Source organism: Bos taurus, chromosome 11 (assembly GCF_002263795.3).
Source record: "Bos taurus isolate L1 Dominette 01449 registration number 42190680 breed Hereford chromosome 11, ARS-UCD2.0, whole genome shotgun sequence".
Taxonomy (NCBI): domain Eukaryota; kingdom Metazoa; phylum Chordata; class Mammalia; order Artiodactyla; family Bovidae; genus Bos; species Bos taurus.
The window spans coordinates 31,359,603-31,377,103 of NC_037338.1; the positions used below are offsets into that span (position 1 = coordinate 31,359,603).

Sequence of the window (17,501 nt, forward strand, 5' to 3'; positions counted from 1 at the left end):
AAGCAGAGCACATGTGCTCTCTTAATAATCCATACCTTGCATTTGTATGCACTTTTAACTTTTCAAAGCACGCTCATATCCAAGTGCAAATTATATGTTTATAAAACATTTGGCATCAACAATTGCTATCTCTATGCCTAGGCTCAGAATCTCAGACCCATTGGGGTGGTTAACTTCCACTTTATTCATTTAGGCTCTTCTGGCATGTATCCTTCACTCTTCCACTTTTCCTCTGCCTGTTTAACCCCTGGAATGGTCTGAATTATAAAAACCCATGTCTGATCATTCCGTTTCTGTGTAAGCTAGCCAGAGTGGATCTGAGTAACACAGAGGAAGTTTATGAAGTATAAGATTCAGGTAAGTTTTTGTTGTTGTTGGGGGATGGGCAGGCAAGTAGGTCCATATCCTATTTGAGTGTTTTACTGTTTAAAGCATTTTATTAAGTCATAAACAGCCCAGATGGATGTGGTTGTGATGGGCATGGGCTAAATGAGGAAATAAAAATAAATAGTTTGTGCATCGATTGGAGCTTGTATTTAGATTGCATCTTTTTAAGTTTAATACCACTCTATTAAAAAAAGAAAACCTAGCAAGAGTCTGTAGGGCAGAGCCAGGAGGCTATTTTTAACTCGAGTATTATTCTGCCTTAATTGTATCTTCTCTGAGTAGACACAAACACTGAGTTACTAGCAGAGAGAACAAAAAGGCCAGTTCATTTTCTGGTGTATCTGTGAGCCCTAACAAACATAATATGTTCAAAGGTCTTTCCCACAGCTTGTCTTGTCAAGAAAGGTCAGAAGGGCAAGCAGGGCTGAAGCAGAATTCTTAAAAGATAGAGAAGATGATGTTGCCTGGCTGTTGATTAGAAAATGGAAGAAGATTGGTATGTGATGGCAAGCCAAAAAAGCCTGGCTTGAGTAAACTTGTCAAGTCTTGCCACCTGTAAGTTTTAGCTGCTGAGTTAAAGGCACTGAGCAGAGGTCAGCAGGACCATGGATGCCTTAGAGCATCCAGTAGCCAAGAGACTGGGGGATTCTAGAGACTGAACATGTGAATGAGGGTGTGTCTGTGCTTTCCCAAGCTAGCGAGCATCTCCAGCATGCTTCTTTAGTACCAAAGCTTGCTACTTCACAGTGGGTGCTGTGGATTGGTTGTGTCTCTCTCCCCACCACCCCAAATTCGTATATTTAGGCCCCAATCCCCTAAACATATGGGTGGGTGGAATTTGGAGATGAGGACTTTGGGAGATGATTGGATAAGGTCATAGGGGTGGACCTCTCGTGATGGGATTGGTATCCACAGCAGGGGATAAAGAGACCAGAGCTCGCTCTCAACCATGTGGTGATATAGAGCAAAAGCAGGGGTAGGTTCACACCAGAACCTGACCAGTCTGGTATCTAATCTTGGACTCACAGAACTGTGAGATTTAAATATTTGTTGTTTAAGTCACCTAGTGCAGTATTGTATTCAATATTACAGAAGCCTGAACCAGTTAAGACAACAGGGCTCTCATCTATGAATACATTCTTTCAGTATTCTCTTCTTTGGAATCCCTCCCAGCAAAGGAAACCCTACACCACCTTCATGGATAAAGCAAAAAGGACTGAGATGTGGATGGTTATAATGAATATAAAGGGCATCCAAAAAATGACTAGATCTCAGGAACTCTTGTTTCCTTTATAAGACTCCTCCCCACCCTGAACACACAGAAAGAAATCAAAGTGAAAACAAACTAGTAAAAAGACAAAACAAAGCCAAACTTATAAATACAAAGGTAATAAATTATCCTCTTTCTGATCTGGGCAGCTATTAGATACTGTAGAGTCTATTTTGAGGCCCCACCTAGAAACAGTTGAAAATAAGAAGGCTTAATGGAAACACTAAAACCACACCAACCCCGAAAGTGACAAGAAAACAGCTTCTTGTGTTCTTGGTTGAAGCAGTAAATACAACAAAAATACTTATTTTCAGAATATTTATGGAGAACAGGAAATGAGATAAGGACTTTCACCTCTTTGACACTAATTCATGTTTGACCTAGGTCAATAATGACAACTTAATTGGCCCAGCTCTTAGATTTCCCAACTGCTGACTAAGTTAATTTGTGACTTAACAGGCCGCTGGGTTTGCAGAACGGTGAACTAAAGCCAATCTCACCAGGATCTTTGCCCAGAAATGAGTTGGCATGTGGAAACCTGAAGGTGAAGAAAATGCTCCAAGAAGAGGTTTCTTCTCCTCTATAACTGTCCCAGTAGAAAGTGACTCTAGGTTCTGGTTTATGGAAATTTCAAGTGCTTAGGTACTCTTGTGTCTCTCTTGCAGTAGAAATCCTCTCTCCTAATTTTAAAGGACATCACAGGAAGCTTTTACAGTCTTAATCCTCCCCTTTGTCACTTGTTACTTTAGTAAGGTAGAATGATTCTGGGAAAAGGTAGACACCAACAAAAAGCAAGCCTTGTGCAGCAGAAAGGGCCAGATTACCTTGGGTTCAAATTCTAGCTTTACCACAAAAGAACTCTGAGGCTGGTTGATTGCTTACCTTTTCTGAATGTCAGTTTCCCTGTTTGTAAAGTGCAGATTCACTGAGTTGTGGTGTTTGAAACACCTGGCCCCAAATAGGTGCTGGGAAATTGTTGGCTTTAGAAAATCAACTTTATTGAAGTGTAACTTAAATAATTCTATGTGCTCATTTCAGCTGTTTGAGGAGTTTTTGCAAATTCATGTATTTTGTAACAGCCACCTTAGTCAAGATATAGAACATGTTCACCAGCCTAGAAGTTTCTTTGGTGCCCCTTCCCAGACAATCCCCACCATCACCCTTTACCCCAGCAAGTACTGATGTGCTTGCTTCCTGTCACCATAGACTGGGTATATTATTTCTTCAAGTTTTTTTTAATAAATAAAGTTATTTGATGTATGGTATATTCTCTTATGCTTGCTTCTTTGCCTTAGTATAATGCCTGAGACCCAGCCATGTCATTGCGTTAGTAGTTTATTCCTTTTTATTTATTATTCATACTGTGTTGTGTGAATAGAACACAATTTGTTTATCCAGTAACTTGATGATGAATATTTGAGTTGTTTTTAGTTTTGGGCTATTATGAGTAAATCTGTTTTGAATATTCTTGACCAAGGCTTTGTGTGGACATATGTTTTCACTTCTTTTGGATAAATAGTTTATAAGAAGCTGTCAAACTGTTTCCCAAAGGGGCTGTACTATTGTGCAGTATTACCAGATACATTGGATCACTCCATTCATTCCACGGCTTCACCCGTGCCTGCTCTATCAGTCTTTAATTCTAGCTGTTCTAGTGAGTATGCAGTGGTATTTAAGGTTTTACATTGCATATCTGTATTGACCATTGATGTTGAACATCATTTCCTGTGCTTATTGTTCATTTCCGTTGTTCATCTTTGGCCCATTTTTAATTAGATTGTTCATCTACTTGTTTTTCCCTTTTAAGAGTTCTTTATATCTTCTTTTTACAAGTCCTTTTTCAGAGCGTGTTTTGGAAATATTTTAGTCCCTGCCTGTGGCTTGGCTTTTCATTTTCCTGATAGCTGTACTTTTGAAGAGCAGAGATTTTATTTTGATGAAGCCAAAAGTTTTGAAGTTTTAGCTTTTACATTTAAGTCTATGATCTGTTTAGAGAGAAATTTTGTGTATGACATGAGGTAAGGGTTGAGTTGTATTTTTTTTTTTCCTATATGAATACCAAGTTGCTTCACCACCACTTGTGGAAAAAAAATTATTCTTTTCTTTATTGTAATCAACTCTTTCAAGATATAGAGGATGAGGGATCATTTCCCAACTCATTCTGTAGCATCACTAAAACAAAGCCGAAAAAAGCAATTACATGAAAATAAATATACAGACTAACATCTCTACAAATATAGACACAAAAATTCTTAACAAAATATTAGTAAATCAAAACCTGTGAACATAAATGGATTTTGACAAATCTAAGTCAGATAGTTTTATTTGGTTGCTCAAAATAACCCATGTAATTTCCATCACACTCACTGTGATACTCAAACTTGTCCTCATGGCCTACAAGTTTCTCCATGACCTTACCCCAGGTTCTTCTCTGATCTTATCTCCTGCCATGTCCCCTTTGTTGATGCTCCATAAGCCACACCACATAGACACACTATACATTTGTGATGAATACTCTTTCTACAAGTTGGATTCAGACTTAAATATCACCCATCTCAGTGGGTTTCAACTGTGGATGTATATTAAAATCATCAAGGGAGTTTTAAAAAATGATCAGTGCTTGGCCCTACCCTAGAAAAATAGCATAAAAAGTCCCTATAAGTGACAGTTAAGTTTCTAGATTACTTTAAAATTTCCCCAGGGGTTTGTAAAGTGCAGTACAACCTGAACCTCATGACCACTTCCCCCCCCCCCGCCCCTCGGGGATTCAGATTCCCTCTTTCTATTCAGAGGTCCAGCTATTCCAACACTGGCCACCAGTTTCTTACCAGGAGCTTGTAGAATCATCAGTCTTTCCTTCTTGCTTTATTTCAGTAAGTGGGACTCAAAGCTTCTTTGCTCATTAACTCTCAGAATCACAGATCAGAGTAAGCAGAGGCCTAAGTTGTCTAACAAGGAAGTGCTTAGGGAGGTAAAGCAGATTGGAACCCACATTTTCTAGCCCCAGCACCATTAGTATTTTAGTTACCTGGCTTTTCCCCTTTCTCTTTATCTGTGCTGAGTGAGGCTGAGGAATATAGAACTGGGAGGATCTTCAGCGTTTTTAGTGTGCTTGCAACAGTTTTCATTCAATAAATCTCTCCCTCTAAAAGTCCCTCTGTTAACTTTTCTTTCCCCAGAGATCTGGGAGTGGAGGCTGGAGTGTCAGACTCGTGTTCTCATTTTTATATGCAAATAAATCACTTGATTATATTTTTTGTCCTTATGTTATGATGAATATTTCAAACGAATTTTATATGGTTCATATTTATGGTTTGGGAGCTATTTCACATTTTGGCTCATTGCCGTCTCATCTGCATATACCATATCTCAGCTGATGTTGATTGGTCTCATTTACATATTCATCATGCTCCTATTTTCAAAGATATTTTGTTATACACTGGCTTTTCTTCCCCCTCCAGTGTTATAATACCACATAGATGTGTTTTTAAATTGCACTCATTTCCATACTCAAATTTTCTGGTTACCATAAATCACCACATTGTCACCTCCTCCCCCCACCCTCATTTAGTGTAATCTTCACACTTTATACCAAGCTGACATATGGTTCCAAAGTAATTAAAAACAATGTAAACAGTTTACAGTGCACTTTGCAAAGCCACTTCACACTGCAGAGAGTTTAATGATTTCCTTTTCCCCCAGCCAGTCCCAAAGCAGTGAAGAGTCAGGAGGTTTGAGATAGTGATGCTGATGAAAAAAGCCAAGGTGTGACAGTGATCAGTTCACTTCTAACGGAGAAGCTCCTGCTCCACTTCTGCCAAAAGACTCGGTTCCCTCTTGACTTCTTATAGAAGCAGCAGAAGGGGTGGGTTAAACTGGATTAATGAGCAAATGGATTAGCATAGATTGGGGCAGAGTTACTGGGTTCTTTCATTTATTCTAGGAGGTGGAAGGGGGACAAATCAAACTTAGCAAATCCCCAACCACCAAGGCTACAGAGCCTTCTCTCTTTACGACGAGAAGAAGACTAATTTTCTTTTTTGACACTCATGGTTTGCTCAACTACTAGGATTTAGTCTTCACTTATTTATTTATTTTTTTTCTGACAATAGACTCAGTTTTGTTTGTGAATCTCCTTCCTCACTTTCAAATCCCTGTGGCTGGGGTAGATATTTTCAGCTCTAGGAATGGAGCCCATTTCTCAAGTCACAGCCAATTTGAACATCACATTCTCTTAGCTGCTGTGGTTGGTCCAGGGATGGTTGTGTGATTTAAACAAGTCAGACTTAAATCTTAAGACTTTTGTGGGATTGAGCAGGAAAAAGGGCAGTGCTTTCACCCTGAATAGAACCTGAGACAGTGTCTGAAGGCAGGACTGCTGCTGCTTTTTTCTCACCAAGGGTGGGGCTCAGGGCTGGAATGACCATAGTGAAGGGAGACCAGAGAGAGGGGGAGAAGCTGAGTCCTAAGGACATTGAACCTGAATAGAGCTGTTTCTAAAGTCATTCCTTCTTGCCGAATGTCAAGTTAAATGAGCCATTAAACTCCCTTCTTTTCCTTAAGCTAGTTTGAGGTTTATTTTCTTTGGCCTCACACAACAGAAAGAGCCCAAGCAAATACAATGTTTATATCGCTTATTTTGCACATATTATCTTGTGCCTTTGTGTCCTGGGTCATATTTTAAACTATAGCTGTACAAATGCCTAGATCATAGTAGAGTCTCAGCCGGTGTTTACATGTCTATCAACTCCTATGTTTTTTATTATTATCATTCCTGTGATAAATATTCCTGTTATTTATCCTATCGTCCCTGTCATTCCATCAGTATTTTTTTTTTTTGTATCTAGGTAGTTTCCCTCTCCAACTAATTATATTTGTTTGTCGTTTTTATTCATGCATTTATCAGACATTTACTGCAGGTGTCTGACTGTCTGAGACGCTGTGGATCCAGTAGTGGGTGAGATCAGTCCTGCCCTTGTGCTCATGGAGCTTAGGGGAGTCAGAGATTAACTAAACTATGGCATAAAAAAGCGCAAGAGTGCTAAGGTGACGGTCGCCACATAGAGACCAGTGGGGATAGGAGGGTGTTTTACATTAGTGGGGAGGGTTTGTCCTGGTCGAGGAGGTCAGGGAAGGCCTTCCTAGGCAAGTAACACTGGTTGGGAATCTGAAGCAGAAGAAGGAAGTGACTAAATGAAGAGGACAGAGTAGAGAGAAGTTCTTGTCAGAAGGAAGAGCACATGCCAGGCAAGGCCCATGATGGGCAGTGTAGCATGGTACACCGAACTGAACTGAAAAAGGGATTAGCAGAGCAAAGGAGAAAATGTGAGAGGTCTATTCTAGTTGCTTCTCTCTCTCTCTTTTTCATTTAAATTAATTTAGTTTTAATTGGAGGATAATTACATTATTGTGTTGGTTTCTGCCATATCGCAACACGAATCAGCCATAGTTATACATATGTCCCACCTTGAACCTCCCTCCCACCTCCCACCCCTCTAGATTGTCACAGAACACTGAATTTGAGCTCCCTGTGTCATATGGCAAATTCCCACTGGCTACCTAATTTTGCATATGGTAATGTATATGCTTCCATGCTGCTGTCTCAGTTCGTGTCCCCTCTGCTTCCCCCACTGTGCCCACAAGTCTCTTCTCTCTGTCTGTGTCTCCATTGCTGCCCTGCAGGTAGGTTCGTCAGTACCATCTTTCTAGATTCCATGTATATGCGTTAGTATATGATACTTGTTTTTCTTTCTCTGAGTTATTTCACTCTGTATAATAGGCTCTCGGTTCATCCGCCTCATTAGAACGGAGTCAAATGCGTTCCTTTTTAGGGATGAGTAACATTCCTTTGGGTATGTGTACCACAACTTCTTTATCCATTCATCAGTCGATGGACATCTAGGTTGCTTTCATGTTAATTTCTTTTTTATGTTCAGAGCAGCAGTAAAGTATGTAGTGTGTGTGTGTATGTGTACAGGTATACACATGATTAGGTATAAATTTAGAAAATATCACTCTGGTTGTCATGTAGAAGATAGATGGGGCAGCACAAGAAGAAGCCTGGTGCAGTTTTCCAGGGAAAGACAATGGTAGCTGGAGAAGGAGATGGGCAGACAGGTCAGAAGTATAATCAGGAGATTAAAAACAACAGGACTTGGTGTTGTACTTAATACAAAGTTAAGTTACACTCTGGCTTTGCTCTTAAATAGTAATTCAGGGATGTGGAAGAAACCTGTAAATTCTGAATACAATCTGATAAATATGCTGTTGCTACTACAAGCACAAGATTATGGTTTGGAAGCACTGATAGAGTTCTGGAAAGGCTCTACTCTACAGTGGAGGAGGGGAGTAAACATTTGATCCAGCTCCTGGAGGACAAGCAGGATTCTACCAAGTGGAATTTTAGGTAGAAGGACAACATCTATACAAGAGCAGTGAAAATATATTTGTTCACTTGTTCATTTATACATTTACCTGTACCTATTTTTTGGTCTCTCTATGTGCCAGGCATTATCCAATGAACCAGCCATCACATTCTAAATAAGCAATATGATATCTGGGAATGGCAGTGCTTGGGAAATGGCAAATCTTCCTGCCTGAAAGTGTGGGCTACACTGTGTGTGGTGGGAGATATGAGCTTTGATTTCTGTGTCAGAGGCTTATGGTTCTTAGAAGTTCTTCTGCAAGGGACTTTGAGCAAGACAGGTCTGGAAGCAGACTGGTGGAATGCTGGACCTGGGACAGAGTAGCCTTATGCTGTAGGCTGTGCAAGTGACTTTGAACCTCATAGCTGCAGGAGTAAGATGAGATAATAAGGCTCCAGAGGTATTTGTGAGGGGTGGTCAATAGGACTGGAAGAGCACCTGCATAGCAGGGAGAGAGAAGGCATGTGAGTCACAGGATTTTCTTGCTTGGGAATCTGAGCAGATGGTGATGTTATACCAATATGGGCAATATGAGAAGATCAGAAATTTAAGGACAGAGATAAGGAGTTTGTCTGAATATGAGGCACTTGCGGTTCACTTAGGGGTAGATCTTGAGGAATCTCTCCATTTCAAAGCAAAAAGTATGGCCTCAGAGGAGAGGAGAGTTTAGGCAGATGCAGATTTAGGAGCCCTGGTAGTAAGACATTATTTAATAAATAATGATTTGAAGGTATGAGTGTAAAGAAAGAAACTGGCCAAAAAATGGCGCCCCAGAATACCTGAACTTTTGAGGGGCAGCTGAGGAATAAGAAAGGAGACAGAACTGGTTATGGCATAGTCTGGGGTGTTCAGCAGGCGGGCAGAAGGGTGAGGTGTCACTGAAGCAAAAGGGGAAAGAGTAATGAGAAGGATGGCATGAATGGTCAGTGTAATCAGAAGCTACCTGTCAGTTAGGTGCTACGAGAACAAAGTAGAAGTCATCAGTTCTGGCAGTTTGGCTGTTATTTGGGACCTTTGATAGAATAATGTAACAGTGTTAGAGAATTTGTGGTCAAAGAGCAATTGGACAGGAGTGAGGAGAGACTGAACAGAAAGGCTGAACAGAATGCAGGCTGCTTTTTCAGAGGAGTGGTAGTGATGAGGAAAAGATAGGAAGGGGGAAGAGAAAGAAGGCAGGATTTATCCAGAAAGCTTTTCCCTCTTCTTTTTAATAAGCGTATGTGAAACTAGGCTACACGTGCAGAATGAATGAAAGGGATTTTGTGATTTGTGAAGAGGGAGATATTGAAAAGGAAGCCGGTAGTTATTAAGTTCAGGAAACTGGTTAAAAACTGGAAGAATAAAATAAATGAAGAAGAGAGATCTGGAAAGATCTGATCTGAACTCATCAGGGACCAAGATGAGGAGGTGAGACAAAGGAGGAAGGTGAGCATAGGCCTGCTGCTGCTGCTGCTAAGTGGCTTCAGACGTTTGTTCAGAGTTTGGTTCAGTGTTGGCTCCTCTACTCAGGAATGCTTTCTTAGGACATGAAAAGTACTGCAAAAATAAGATTTATTTATTTATTTTGGCATCTGTGTCAGTACAGGCTGGTTCATAAAAGCACGTGGTCGAAATGGATATGCTGTGACTGAGGAAGCTGAATTTCAAAACCAGCTGCTCTGTCTCTGGGATTATTGCTATGTCAGCTCGGATCAACCTTCTGTCATCAAAGGACGTTCTCATGGGAGGCTAAGCACCCAATGATGGGTCAGTTACATTTTCTGGATTTAATTATATTAAAAGTGAATATTTTGTACCTGGTATTGCTGTCTTTAGAATGATTTCTATGCAATTTTACAGACTGATTGAAGGGTCAAGACCTACCCAATCATCATCAAATCTCTGTTAATTCCAGGCAGGGTAATGGCTGATCCATCCAGGAATACACGTTGAGCCAAAAACTCTCCTACACTATTCCTTTCCTGTTTTCCTTGGTGAACTTTGCTCAGATGAGTGCCCCATCTTGCAATTCCTGTGCATGTTGAATGTCTTCAAGAAGGTAAACCCTGAAGACCACAAGTCTTAAACTGGGCTCCTGTCCAACAGGGAGACGCTTGCATATAGATCACATAAGCCATCCCACACTATAGAAATGCCTCCCTTGATATACAGATGAGGAAACCACAGCTCTCAGAGATAAACTGATTTAATCAAGGTGACACAGTTAAGTTTATATTAAAACTAACACTCAAACATAGGATTCTGACCAACCTCTTCTAAGCAAGTGACTTAACCACTGAAATACATTGCTACTGTCTCTGCTTTGTGTTTCTTTCATTAATGGATTTCTTTCTCACTTCCTCAGACCTGGGCAAGTGTTCTTTCTAAAAGGCAGGTGAAAGAATCAAGATAAAAATTTACTGGCTTAAAGAAGGAAAAACATATACAACTGAGGGAGGGGTGTTGCTTATTCTTATAATGAAAAAAATGTTCCCTTCTGTGTAATCCATCTAATCTATTGGTGTACTTACTGGCACTTAAGTTCTGGATTCTGGCTGCTGCTAAGTCACTTCAGTCGTGTCCGACTCTGTGCGACCCCATAGATGGCAGGCCACCAGGCTCCCCCATCCCTGGGATTCTCCAGGCAAGAACACTGGAATGGGTTGCCATTTCCTTCTCCAATGCATGAAAGTGAAAAGTGAAAGGGAAGTGGCTCAGTTGTGTCTGACTCCCAGCGACCCCATGGACTGCAGCCTACCAGGCTCCTCCGTCCACGGGACTTTCCAGGCAAGAGTACTGGAGTGGGGTGTGCCATTGCCTTCTCCATTCTGGCTGCTACTATGGTGAAAAATACTTTTTCCATTTCTTAAAGCCTGGGGGATGGGATCAAATACCTTCAAAAGCAGAGTGGGTTACCGTAAGCATGAAAGAATTTGCTGCTTTTTCTTTTGTTGTTACTTTGTACCCCACTTTGATAAAAGCTTATTTGAGGAGACCCATACATTAAGCTAGTCCAATAAAACTCAAATGTTGAAGATCTTAAAAAAAAAAACAACCCACAAATATTTACATTAACAAAGTCTTCTCTTTTCAAAGGAAATCGTCTTCAGTGCTCTAAACTTTCTCAATACTTCTGAATGTTTATCTGTCATTTACCACTTGTCAGCATGGCTTAGGGACAAGAAGTCCACAAAATCTCTAAAGCCCAAATGGTAGTCCCTGCTGTTAATTAAAAATTAATCAGAAATAATAGAGAGTTTCTTTAAAAATAATGAATGTCAGCAGAGAAAATAGGCTTTGGTTTATAAAAATTCCACTCACAGGTACTTTGGGAACAAAAGAAAGAAAGTGAAGGTATTAGTAGTCCAGTCTGACTCTTTGCAACCCCATGGACTGTAGCCTGCCAAGCTCCTCTGTCCATGGGATTCTCCAGGTAAGAATCCACTAAAGTGGATGCCATTCTCTTCTCCAGGGGATCTTTTCTGACCCAGGGATCAAACCCATGTCTGCTGCATTGCAGGCAGATTCTTTACCATCTGAGCCACCAGGGAAGCCAAATTTTGCACCAAAAAAGTGAGAATTTTTTGAATTGAACTTACGCCTATTTCAGTGGCCACATGCTGAAAGATTCCACAAGTTTAGGAAATATGGAAAGGAAATGCAATTGGACAAGGTGCAAAACCTTTGCTTGGTGTGTCATTCTAGTTCCTAAGCATAAAGAATCATGCTAGATGTGATCTGAGATTGCTGCCTATAGCCATTCAAAGCACCCCCACACTCCTTGGGTACATACATTTTCTCCAGGTCTCCAAATCCTGAAAAGGCTCCTTTTGGGATGACTCGAAGCTTGGTGAGAACAAACCTCCTGAAAAGAGAGTGGACATAAAATATCACAACCTATCCATTCATTGATTAGTCATCGAGTGCCTAAGGTATAAGAGCAGATAACAAACAGCTAACGCATACTATGTGCTTGCCATTTGGTAGTGGTTATAATTGCTGCCTCATGATCTCTTTTCACCCATATTACAAAGCAGTGATATGGGCACTATTGTTATCCCTCTTTTGCATAAGAGGAGACTGAGGTTTAGGGAGGGTTAAAAAACTTACCCAGGGTCAGATGGCTAATAAGTGGCAGAGTTAGGATATGAGCCTTCTGTTCATCACTACTCCATGTTGCCTCCACTAGCCCTATGTGAGTCTCCTTCTTTTTCTCTATTCCAACTCTCAATACCTCCTCCCTGTTGTCCTCAGCTGACTTTTCTTCAGAAAAAAATGAAACCAGCAGAAGAGAATGTCCTCATGCTCTCACATGGCTCCCAGTTAACCTCTCACTGGCACTTGGGCTTATTATACACCCTGCCCCACTTCCTGTTACTATGGGTGAGCTGTCCAGGGTCCTGACTAAAACACAGCTCCTCTGATCCACATCATATTTTTCTCCTGCCTTGTGAAGGTAGCCACTACAGCAGTTTCCCCCTTCTTTCATACATTTCATTCACCTACTTTTTCTTCTTTATTGGATCCTGCCCATCAGTATACTAACATGCCTTAATTTCTCCCATCTTAGAAAAATCTTAACCTCATCCATCTTCAGCTTTTGCCATTTCCTTCTGCTGGAAAAATTTGTCTCATGCTTGCCTCAATATTCCTTCCAATGGCTTCTCATCTTAGGAGAAAAAAAAAAAAATAGTATATAATGGCCTTCAGGATCCTACAGGATCTTCTCACTCTCCTTTCCCATAGATCCTCTAACTTCAATTTTGACACCTCACACGACGATTATTTCATTCTTTTCACAGTAATCTCTTACTATTCTTTGTACAGGCCAGGCTCCTTCTTTCCTGATATTTCTGCATTTGCAATTCTCTCTTCCTGGAGAATTCTTCTCTCATATTTTTCTGGCTTGCTCTTTCAGCCAGCTGCTTGCTCAAATGTCACTTTCTCAGTAAAGCTTTCCCTAAGTACCCTATTTAAAATGACAGCTTCCCTAATTTAGACCATCAGCCTTAGCTTTCTTCATAGTACTTCTGATATGTTTAATCTTCTATTTATTTATCTACTTATATATTAATATAATTACTTATCTTTTACCCCAAACCAGAATGCAAGCTCTGTGAGGGCAGGGATTTTTGTCTGATTTGCCTACTGCTGTATACCAAATGCCTGGAACAGTGAATGGTGTATGACACATATTCAGAAAAATGTTTCTTGAATGGCTATTGAAGTCTGAGAGTTCTAGGTTTGAGGGTAGAATTACAAGTGACTCTTTGGGAATCTATAACAGGAATACTGTTTCTGCTCCCTCTCACTTTCCTTGCTTTGCAATTGGTTGATAGGGATTTGGTTTTCTCCCTACTATAATCCTTCCTTCTGCAAGGCAGTCTGTTAGTGGGAATTCAGTGTGGACTTGAATAGTTTCACAAACCTCCTTTACATTAGTCTCCTATTTTTTTTAATTGATATTAGTGAAATTCCTATTTCAGAAAGTTATTGTTCAGGCAAGCAGTTCTTTTCTTCCACTTTGTTTGTTTCCCTTTCGTTGCCATGTCCTCACCAGTTCCAGGGTGAGGAGTCATGAGAGAGAATTCTGTGTACTGATCTTGCTCTGGAGGATTTTATATACATGGGAAGGCAAAAAATAGAAGCCTTGGAATCACAAGAAAACAGATGTGGGATACAGTTGATGTAACAACTATAAATGTTATACAAGAATTAAAATGTAAAACTCCCATAGTACATAAATAAATATATATGAGGGAGGTTGGAAGGAGTGTGTGAGCTTGAGCCTGGGTCTCAAAACTATCAGGTCATATTATGCTAAAAGCACAGTCTCTATGAAAGTATTTGATCTAATTTAGGGTTGAGTGTAATGGTTCTGGAACAATGTAACTTATTGAATGCTCATCTAAAAAGAAGCAAGGTCAGTTCATATTCTCTTAATGTACTCACTTAATCTTAGTTAAAATAGACAAATTCCTTTTGTTCCTATTTATTACAAGACAGAAAAATCATGAAAACAAACTGGTGAAAGCAAAGAATAAAATTGCCTTAAAGTATTTATTCTAAAACTTCAAGGGAGTTGAAATACTAAGGTAAATACTAGTTAGTAAGACATGCAAAGAGTGGAATCTTGTATAATTGACTTTACTTGATAATGAGTCAACTAGATAGTTCTTTTTGATTCAACTTTAGTATCAAGCACATATTCTAAAACTTTCAATGTCTATTCCTGTATTAAGTGGTTCAAACTAATTAATAAAATTAAATCTTATTGAAGATTTAAAGTCTTCCATCTCCTGAAAGGCTATAAATTAGATCCACTAGAGATCACCCAGAAGTCTTATGTAAAACATAGCCAATATTGTTTCAGTTGCATAGCTGAGCTTATAAAAAAGTATAAGAAATGTCTAGGGACCTAGAGTAAAATAACTGAATACCAGATGGAAACTGGAGTCATGAATACAAAGAGAATTTTAAGGAGGTAAATTGAAGTCAGTGTATTCTGGGGGTGTCAGGGGAAGGAGGGGATAAAGGAAAGGAATTGGGAGAGGGGTATCTGGACTTGGTAGACAAAGCATTTGTGTTTTGATCCCATGAGATGAAATATGGAAGTTGGAATGCAAAGATTTATTTATGTGTGTCATTGTCCATCTACCTGCCTATCTATCTACCTGTCTATCATATGTGCTTTCTAGAAAGAAAGTGGAGAACATCAATTTTCAATGAAATAACATCTGGAGCATTTCCATAATTTATGAAAGACATAAATGCTCAGATTCAGAAACCTCAACAAGTCTCAGGAAGGGAAACAGATAAATCCATTGTCAGCTACCTGTGAATTAAAACTGTAGAGCCAAAAAAGAATTTTTTAAAAATGCAAACAGAAGAAAAAAAGTCATTATTTTCAAAGGAAAAAATACAATTAAAAAAAAAAAGAAAAAAATACAATTAGAAAGCTTGGTAAAAATATCTTCAAAATTATTAGAGAAAATAACTGCCAGTTTAGAGTCCCATTCCCAGAAGTAGTCATTCAAATGTGGGGGTAAAATAAAAAGACTTTTAGAAAAGTTTAATTCACCCTTAACAAAGTTTTAGCAGAAAAATTCCCTTAGAAAATAATTTAATCCAGTAGGAAGGCTCAAAAACAAGAAGGAATAGTGAACAAAGAAATTAGTACTCCTTATTGACTGCTAAGTCGCTTCAGTCGTGTCCGACTCTGTGTGACCCCATAGACGGCAGCCCACCAGGCTCCCGCATCCCTGGGATTCTCCAGGCAAGAACGCTGGAGTGGGTTGCCATTTCCTTCTCCACTGCATGAAAGTGAAAAGTGAAAGTGAAGTCGCTCAGTCGTGCCCGACTCTTATCGACCCCATGGACTGCAGCCCACCAGGCTCCTCTGTCCATGGGATTTTCCAGGCAAGAGTACTGGAGTGGGGTGCCATTGCCTTCTCCGCCTTATTGACTAGGTAGGTTTAAATGGTTGGAAAGCTCACCTGTTTAATAAGGAACACTAAAAAAAATACTGACCAAGTCCATTTATGATAAACATTTTGACACACAAGAAAGAAGAAGAATATTCTTAATCTGATAAGGAGTAAAATCTATCTACCACTACAATAAATACATCATACCCAGTGATGAAATGTATTCCTTTTAAAATTAGGAATGAGACAGGGATGCCGCTGTTGCATCTTCCACTCAGTATTGCACTGGGCGCCCTAGCCTACACAGTAATATAAAAGATTATTGATGAAAAACTGTCATTGTCTATAGATAACATAATTGTCTATAAAGCAAACTCTAACCTAAGAGATCAGTAGTAGAACTAATCAGAAAGTCTAGTTGAGTAGGAGGCTGTATAATTAACACACTTAATTTTCATTCTTATATTATTTTAAAGTATATCACTATCAATGGCCATAAAACTTAGGCTTAAGGGAAATCACACTGTTGTAAAAATATCGGTTTTAATCCACATTAACACAGAAATGCAAGACCCATATAAGACATAATAGTTTTTGTTGTTTCTTTTGATACATGTGAATGGAAATTGACTAGCTGGTTAATATTCATATGGAAGAGCAGTTTGAAGAATAGCCAAAACAATTTTGAAGAAGTAAAACAAGATTGGGAGAATTGGCATAATACGTGATATGATTTTTATAAAACTATAGTGATTAAAACACTGTGGTATTGACAGAGATTAAATAGTAGACCAGTGGAAAAGAAAACAAATATAGAATAGACAATTAAACAAAAGAAAATGACATGTGAGAAAGTAGCATTAAAAATCTATGGAGGAAGATGTGGATTAATCAATAAATGTGTAAACTATTGATTATCCTTGCAGATAAAAATAAAATCTTTATTATCATATTAATATCTCAATTCCAGGTTTATTAAAAATCTAAATGGGAAAAATCAATACTTAAAAACTTTTAAATGAAGTGTAACATTCTATTGAGAAAATTGTCTTTTAAAAAGATACGAAAATTGTACACCAAAATTGTAAAGCTAATAGATTTGACTATAGTAAACTTAAAATTTCTCAAAAACAAAGATAAAATGGGGAAGCAGACTGGGAAAAGATATTTGCAACACATACAACTAACAAGGGTTAGCATCCAAAATACAAAGAACTTTACAAAATAATGAGAAAAACACAAACAACCCAATAGAAAAATTGGCAAAAGATAAGAACAAGCAATTCATATAAGAGATGCTCAACTTCACTAGTAATTAAGAAAATGCAAATTTAAACAATAATCAGATGCCTTTAAATACCATCATATTGACAAACGCTATAAGGACTACTTCACAGTAGCAGTGCTGGTGAGGCAGTGGAATATTAGGACATTTTCTACACTCTTGATGGAAGGATAATTTGCTACCAGTATTTTCAGTAGCCACTAGGCAAAATGTATTAAAGTCAAAGAAACAAATGCCTTTGGATCCAGTTATTTCATCTCCTGGCCACATATGCACCTGGAGACAGGTAAAAGATTAACCACTGCAACATCATTTGTTAAAAAAAAAAAAAAAAAACCTGGAGACAAATGCTCATAAACAAGAGAATGAATATATGATAATCAGTTGTGATATACTGATGCAATGCCAAATTACAAAGCAGTGAAAAGGAACAAACTAGCTGGAGCTGCATGAAAAAATCTGGATAAATTCCAAAAGCAGAATGTTGAGGGGAAAAGTGAATTATATGTGCAATATGTACAGTATGATATGATTTTCATAAAGGTTAACAACATGCAAAATAAACCAGTTTATTGTTTTGTATGAATCGTGTTTTTTTCATTCTGTATTTTTGGTGTTTTGAGAACTTGTGGTTTGTTGATTCTGGAGGACTGCTGCTCCCAGGACTAATTCCTAGAGACAGCCAACTACTGGCCTCAGAGTGTGTGTTTCTTATGCAAACCAACCAA

The 17,501-nt window shown here is 38.9% G+C and overlaps 1 protein-coding gene across 7 annotated transcripts in view; it reads right to left on the bottom strand.

Annotated features, from left to right (window-relative positions):
• The window catches only part of FSHR (follicle stimulating hormone receptor), a 194,886-nt gene that overhangs the window by 103,954 nt on the left and 73,431 nt on the right, over positions 1-17,501 (bottom strand). For 5 of the 7 annotated variants that reach the window (XM_024998262.2, XM_024998260.2, XM_024998261.2 and 2 more), the window contains 1 exon segment: positions 11,855-11,926. The exons of the other annotated variants lie outside the window; for them this stretch is intronic. In XM_024998262.2, coding sequence (XP_024854030.1) covers positions 11,855-11,926 — 72 coding nt within the window. 7 annotated transcript variants of the gene reach the window in all.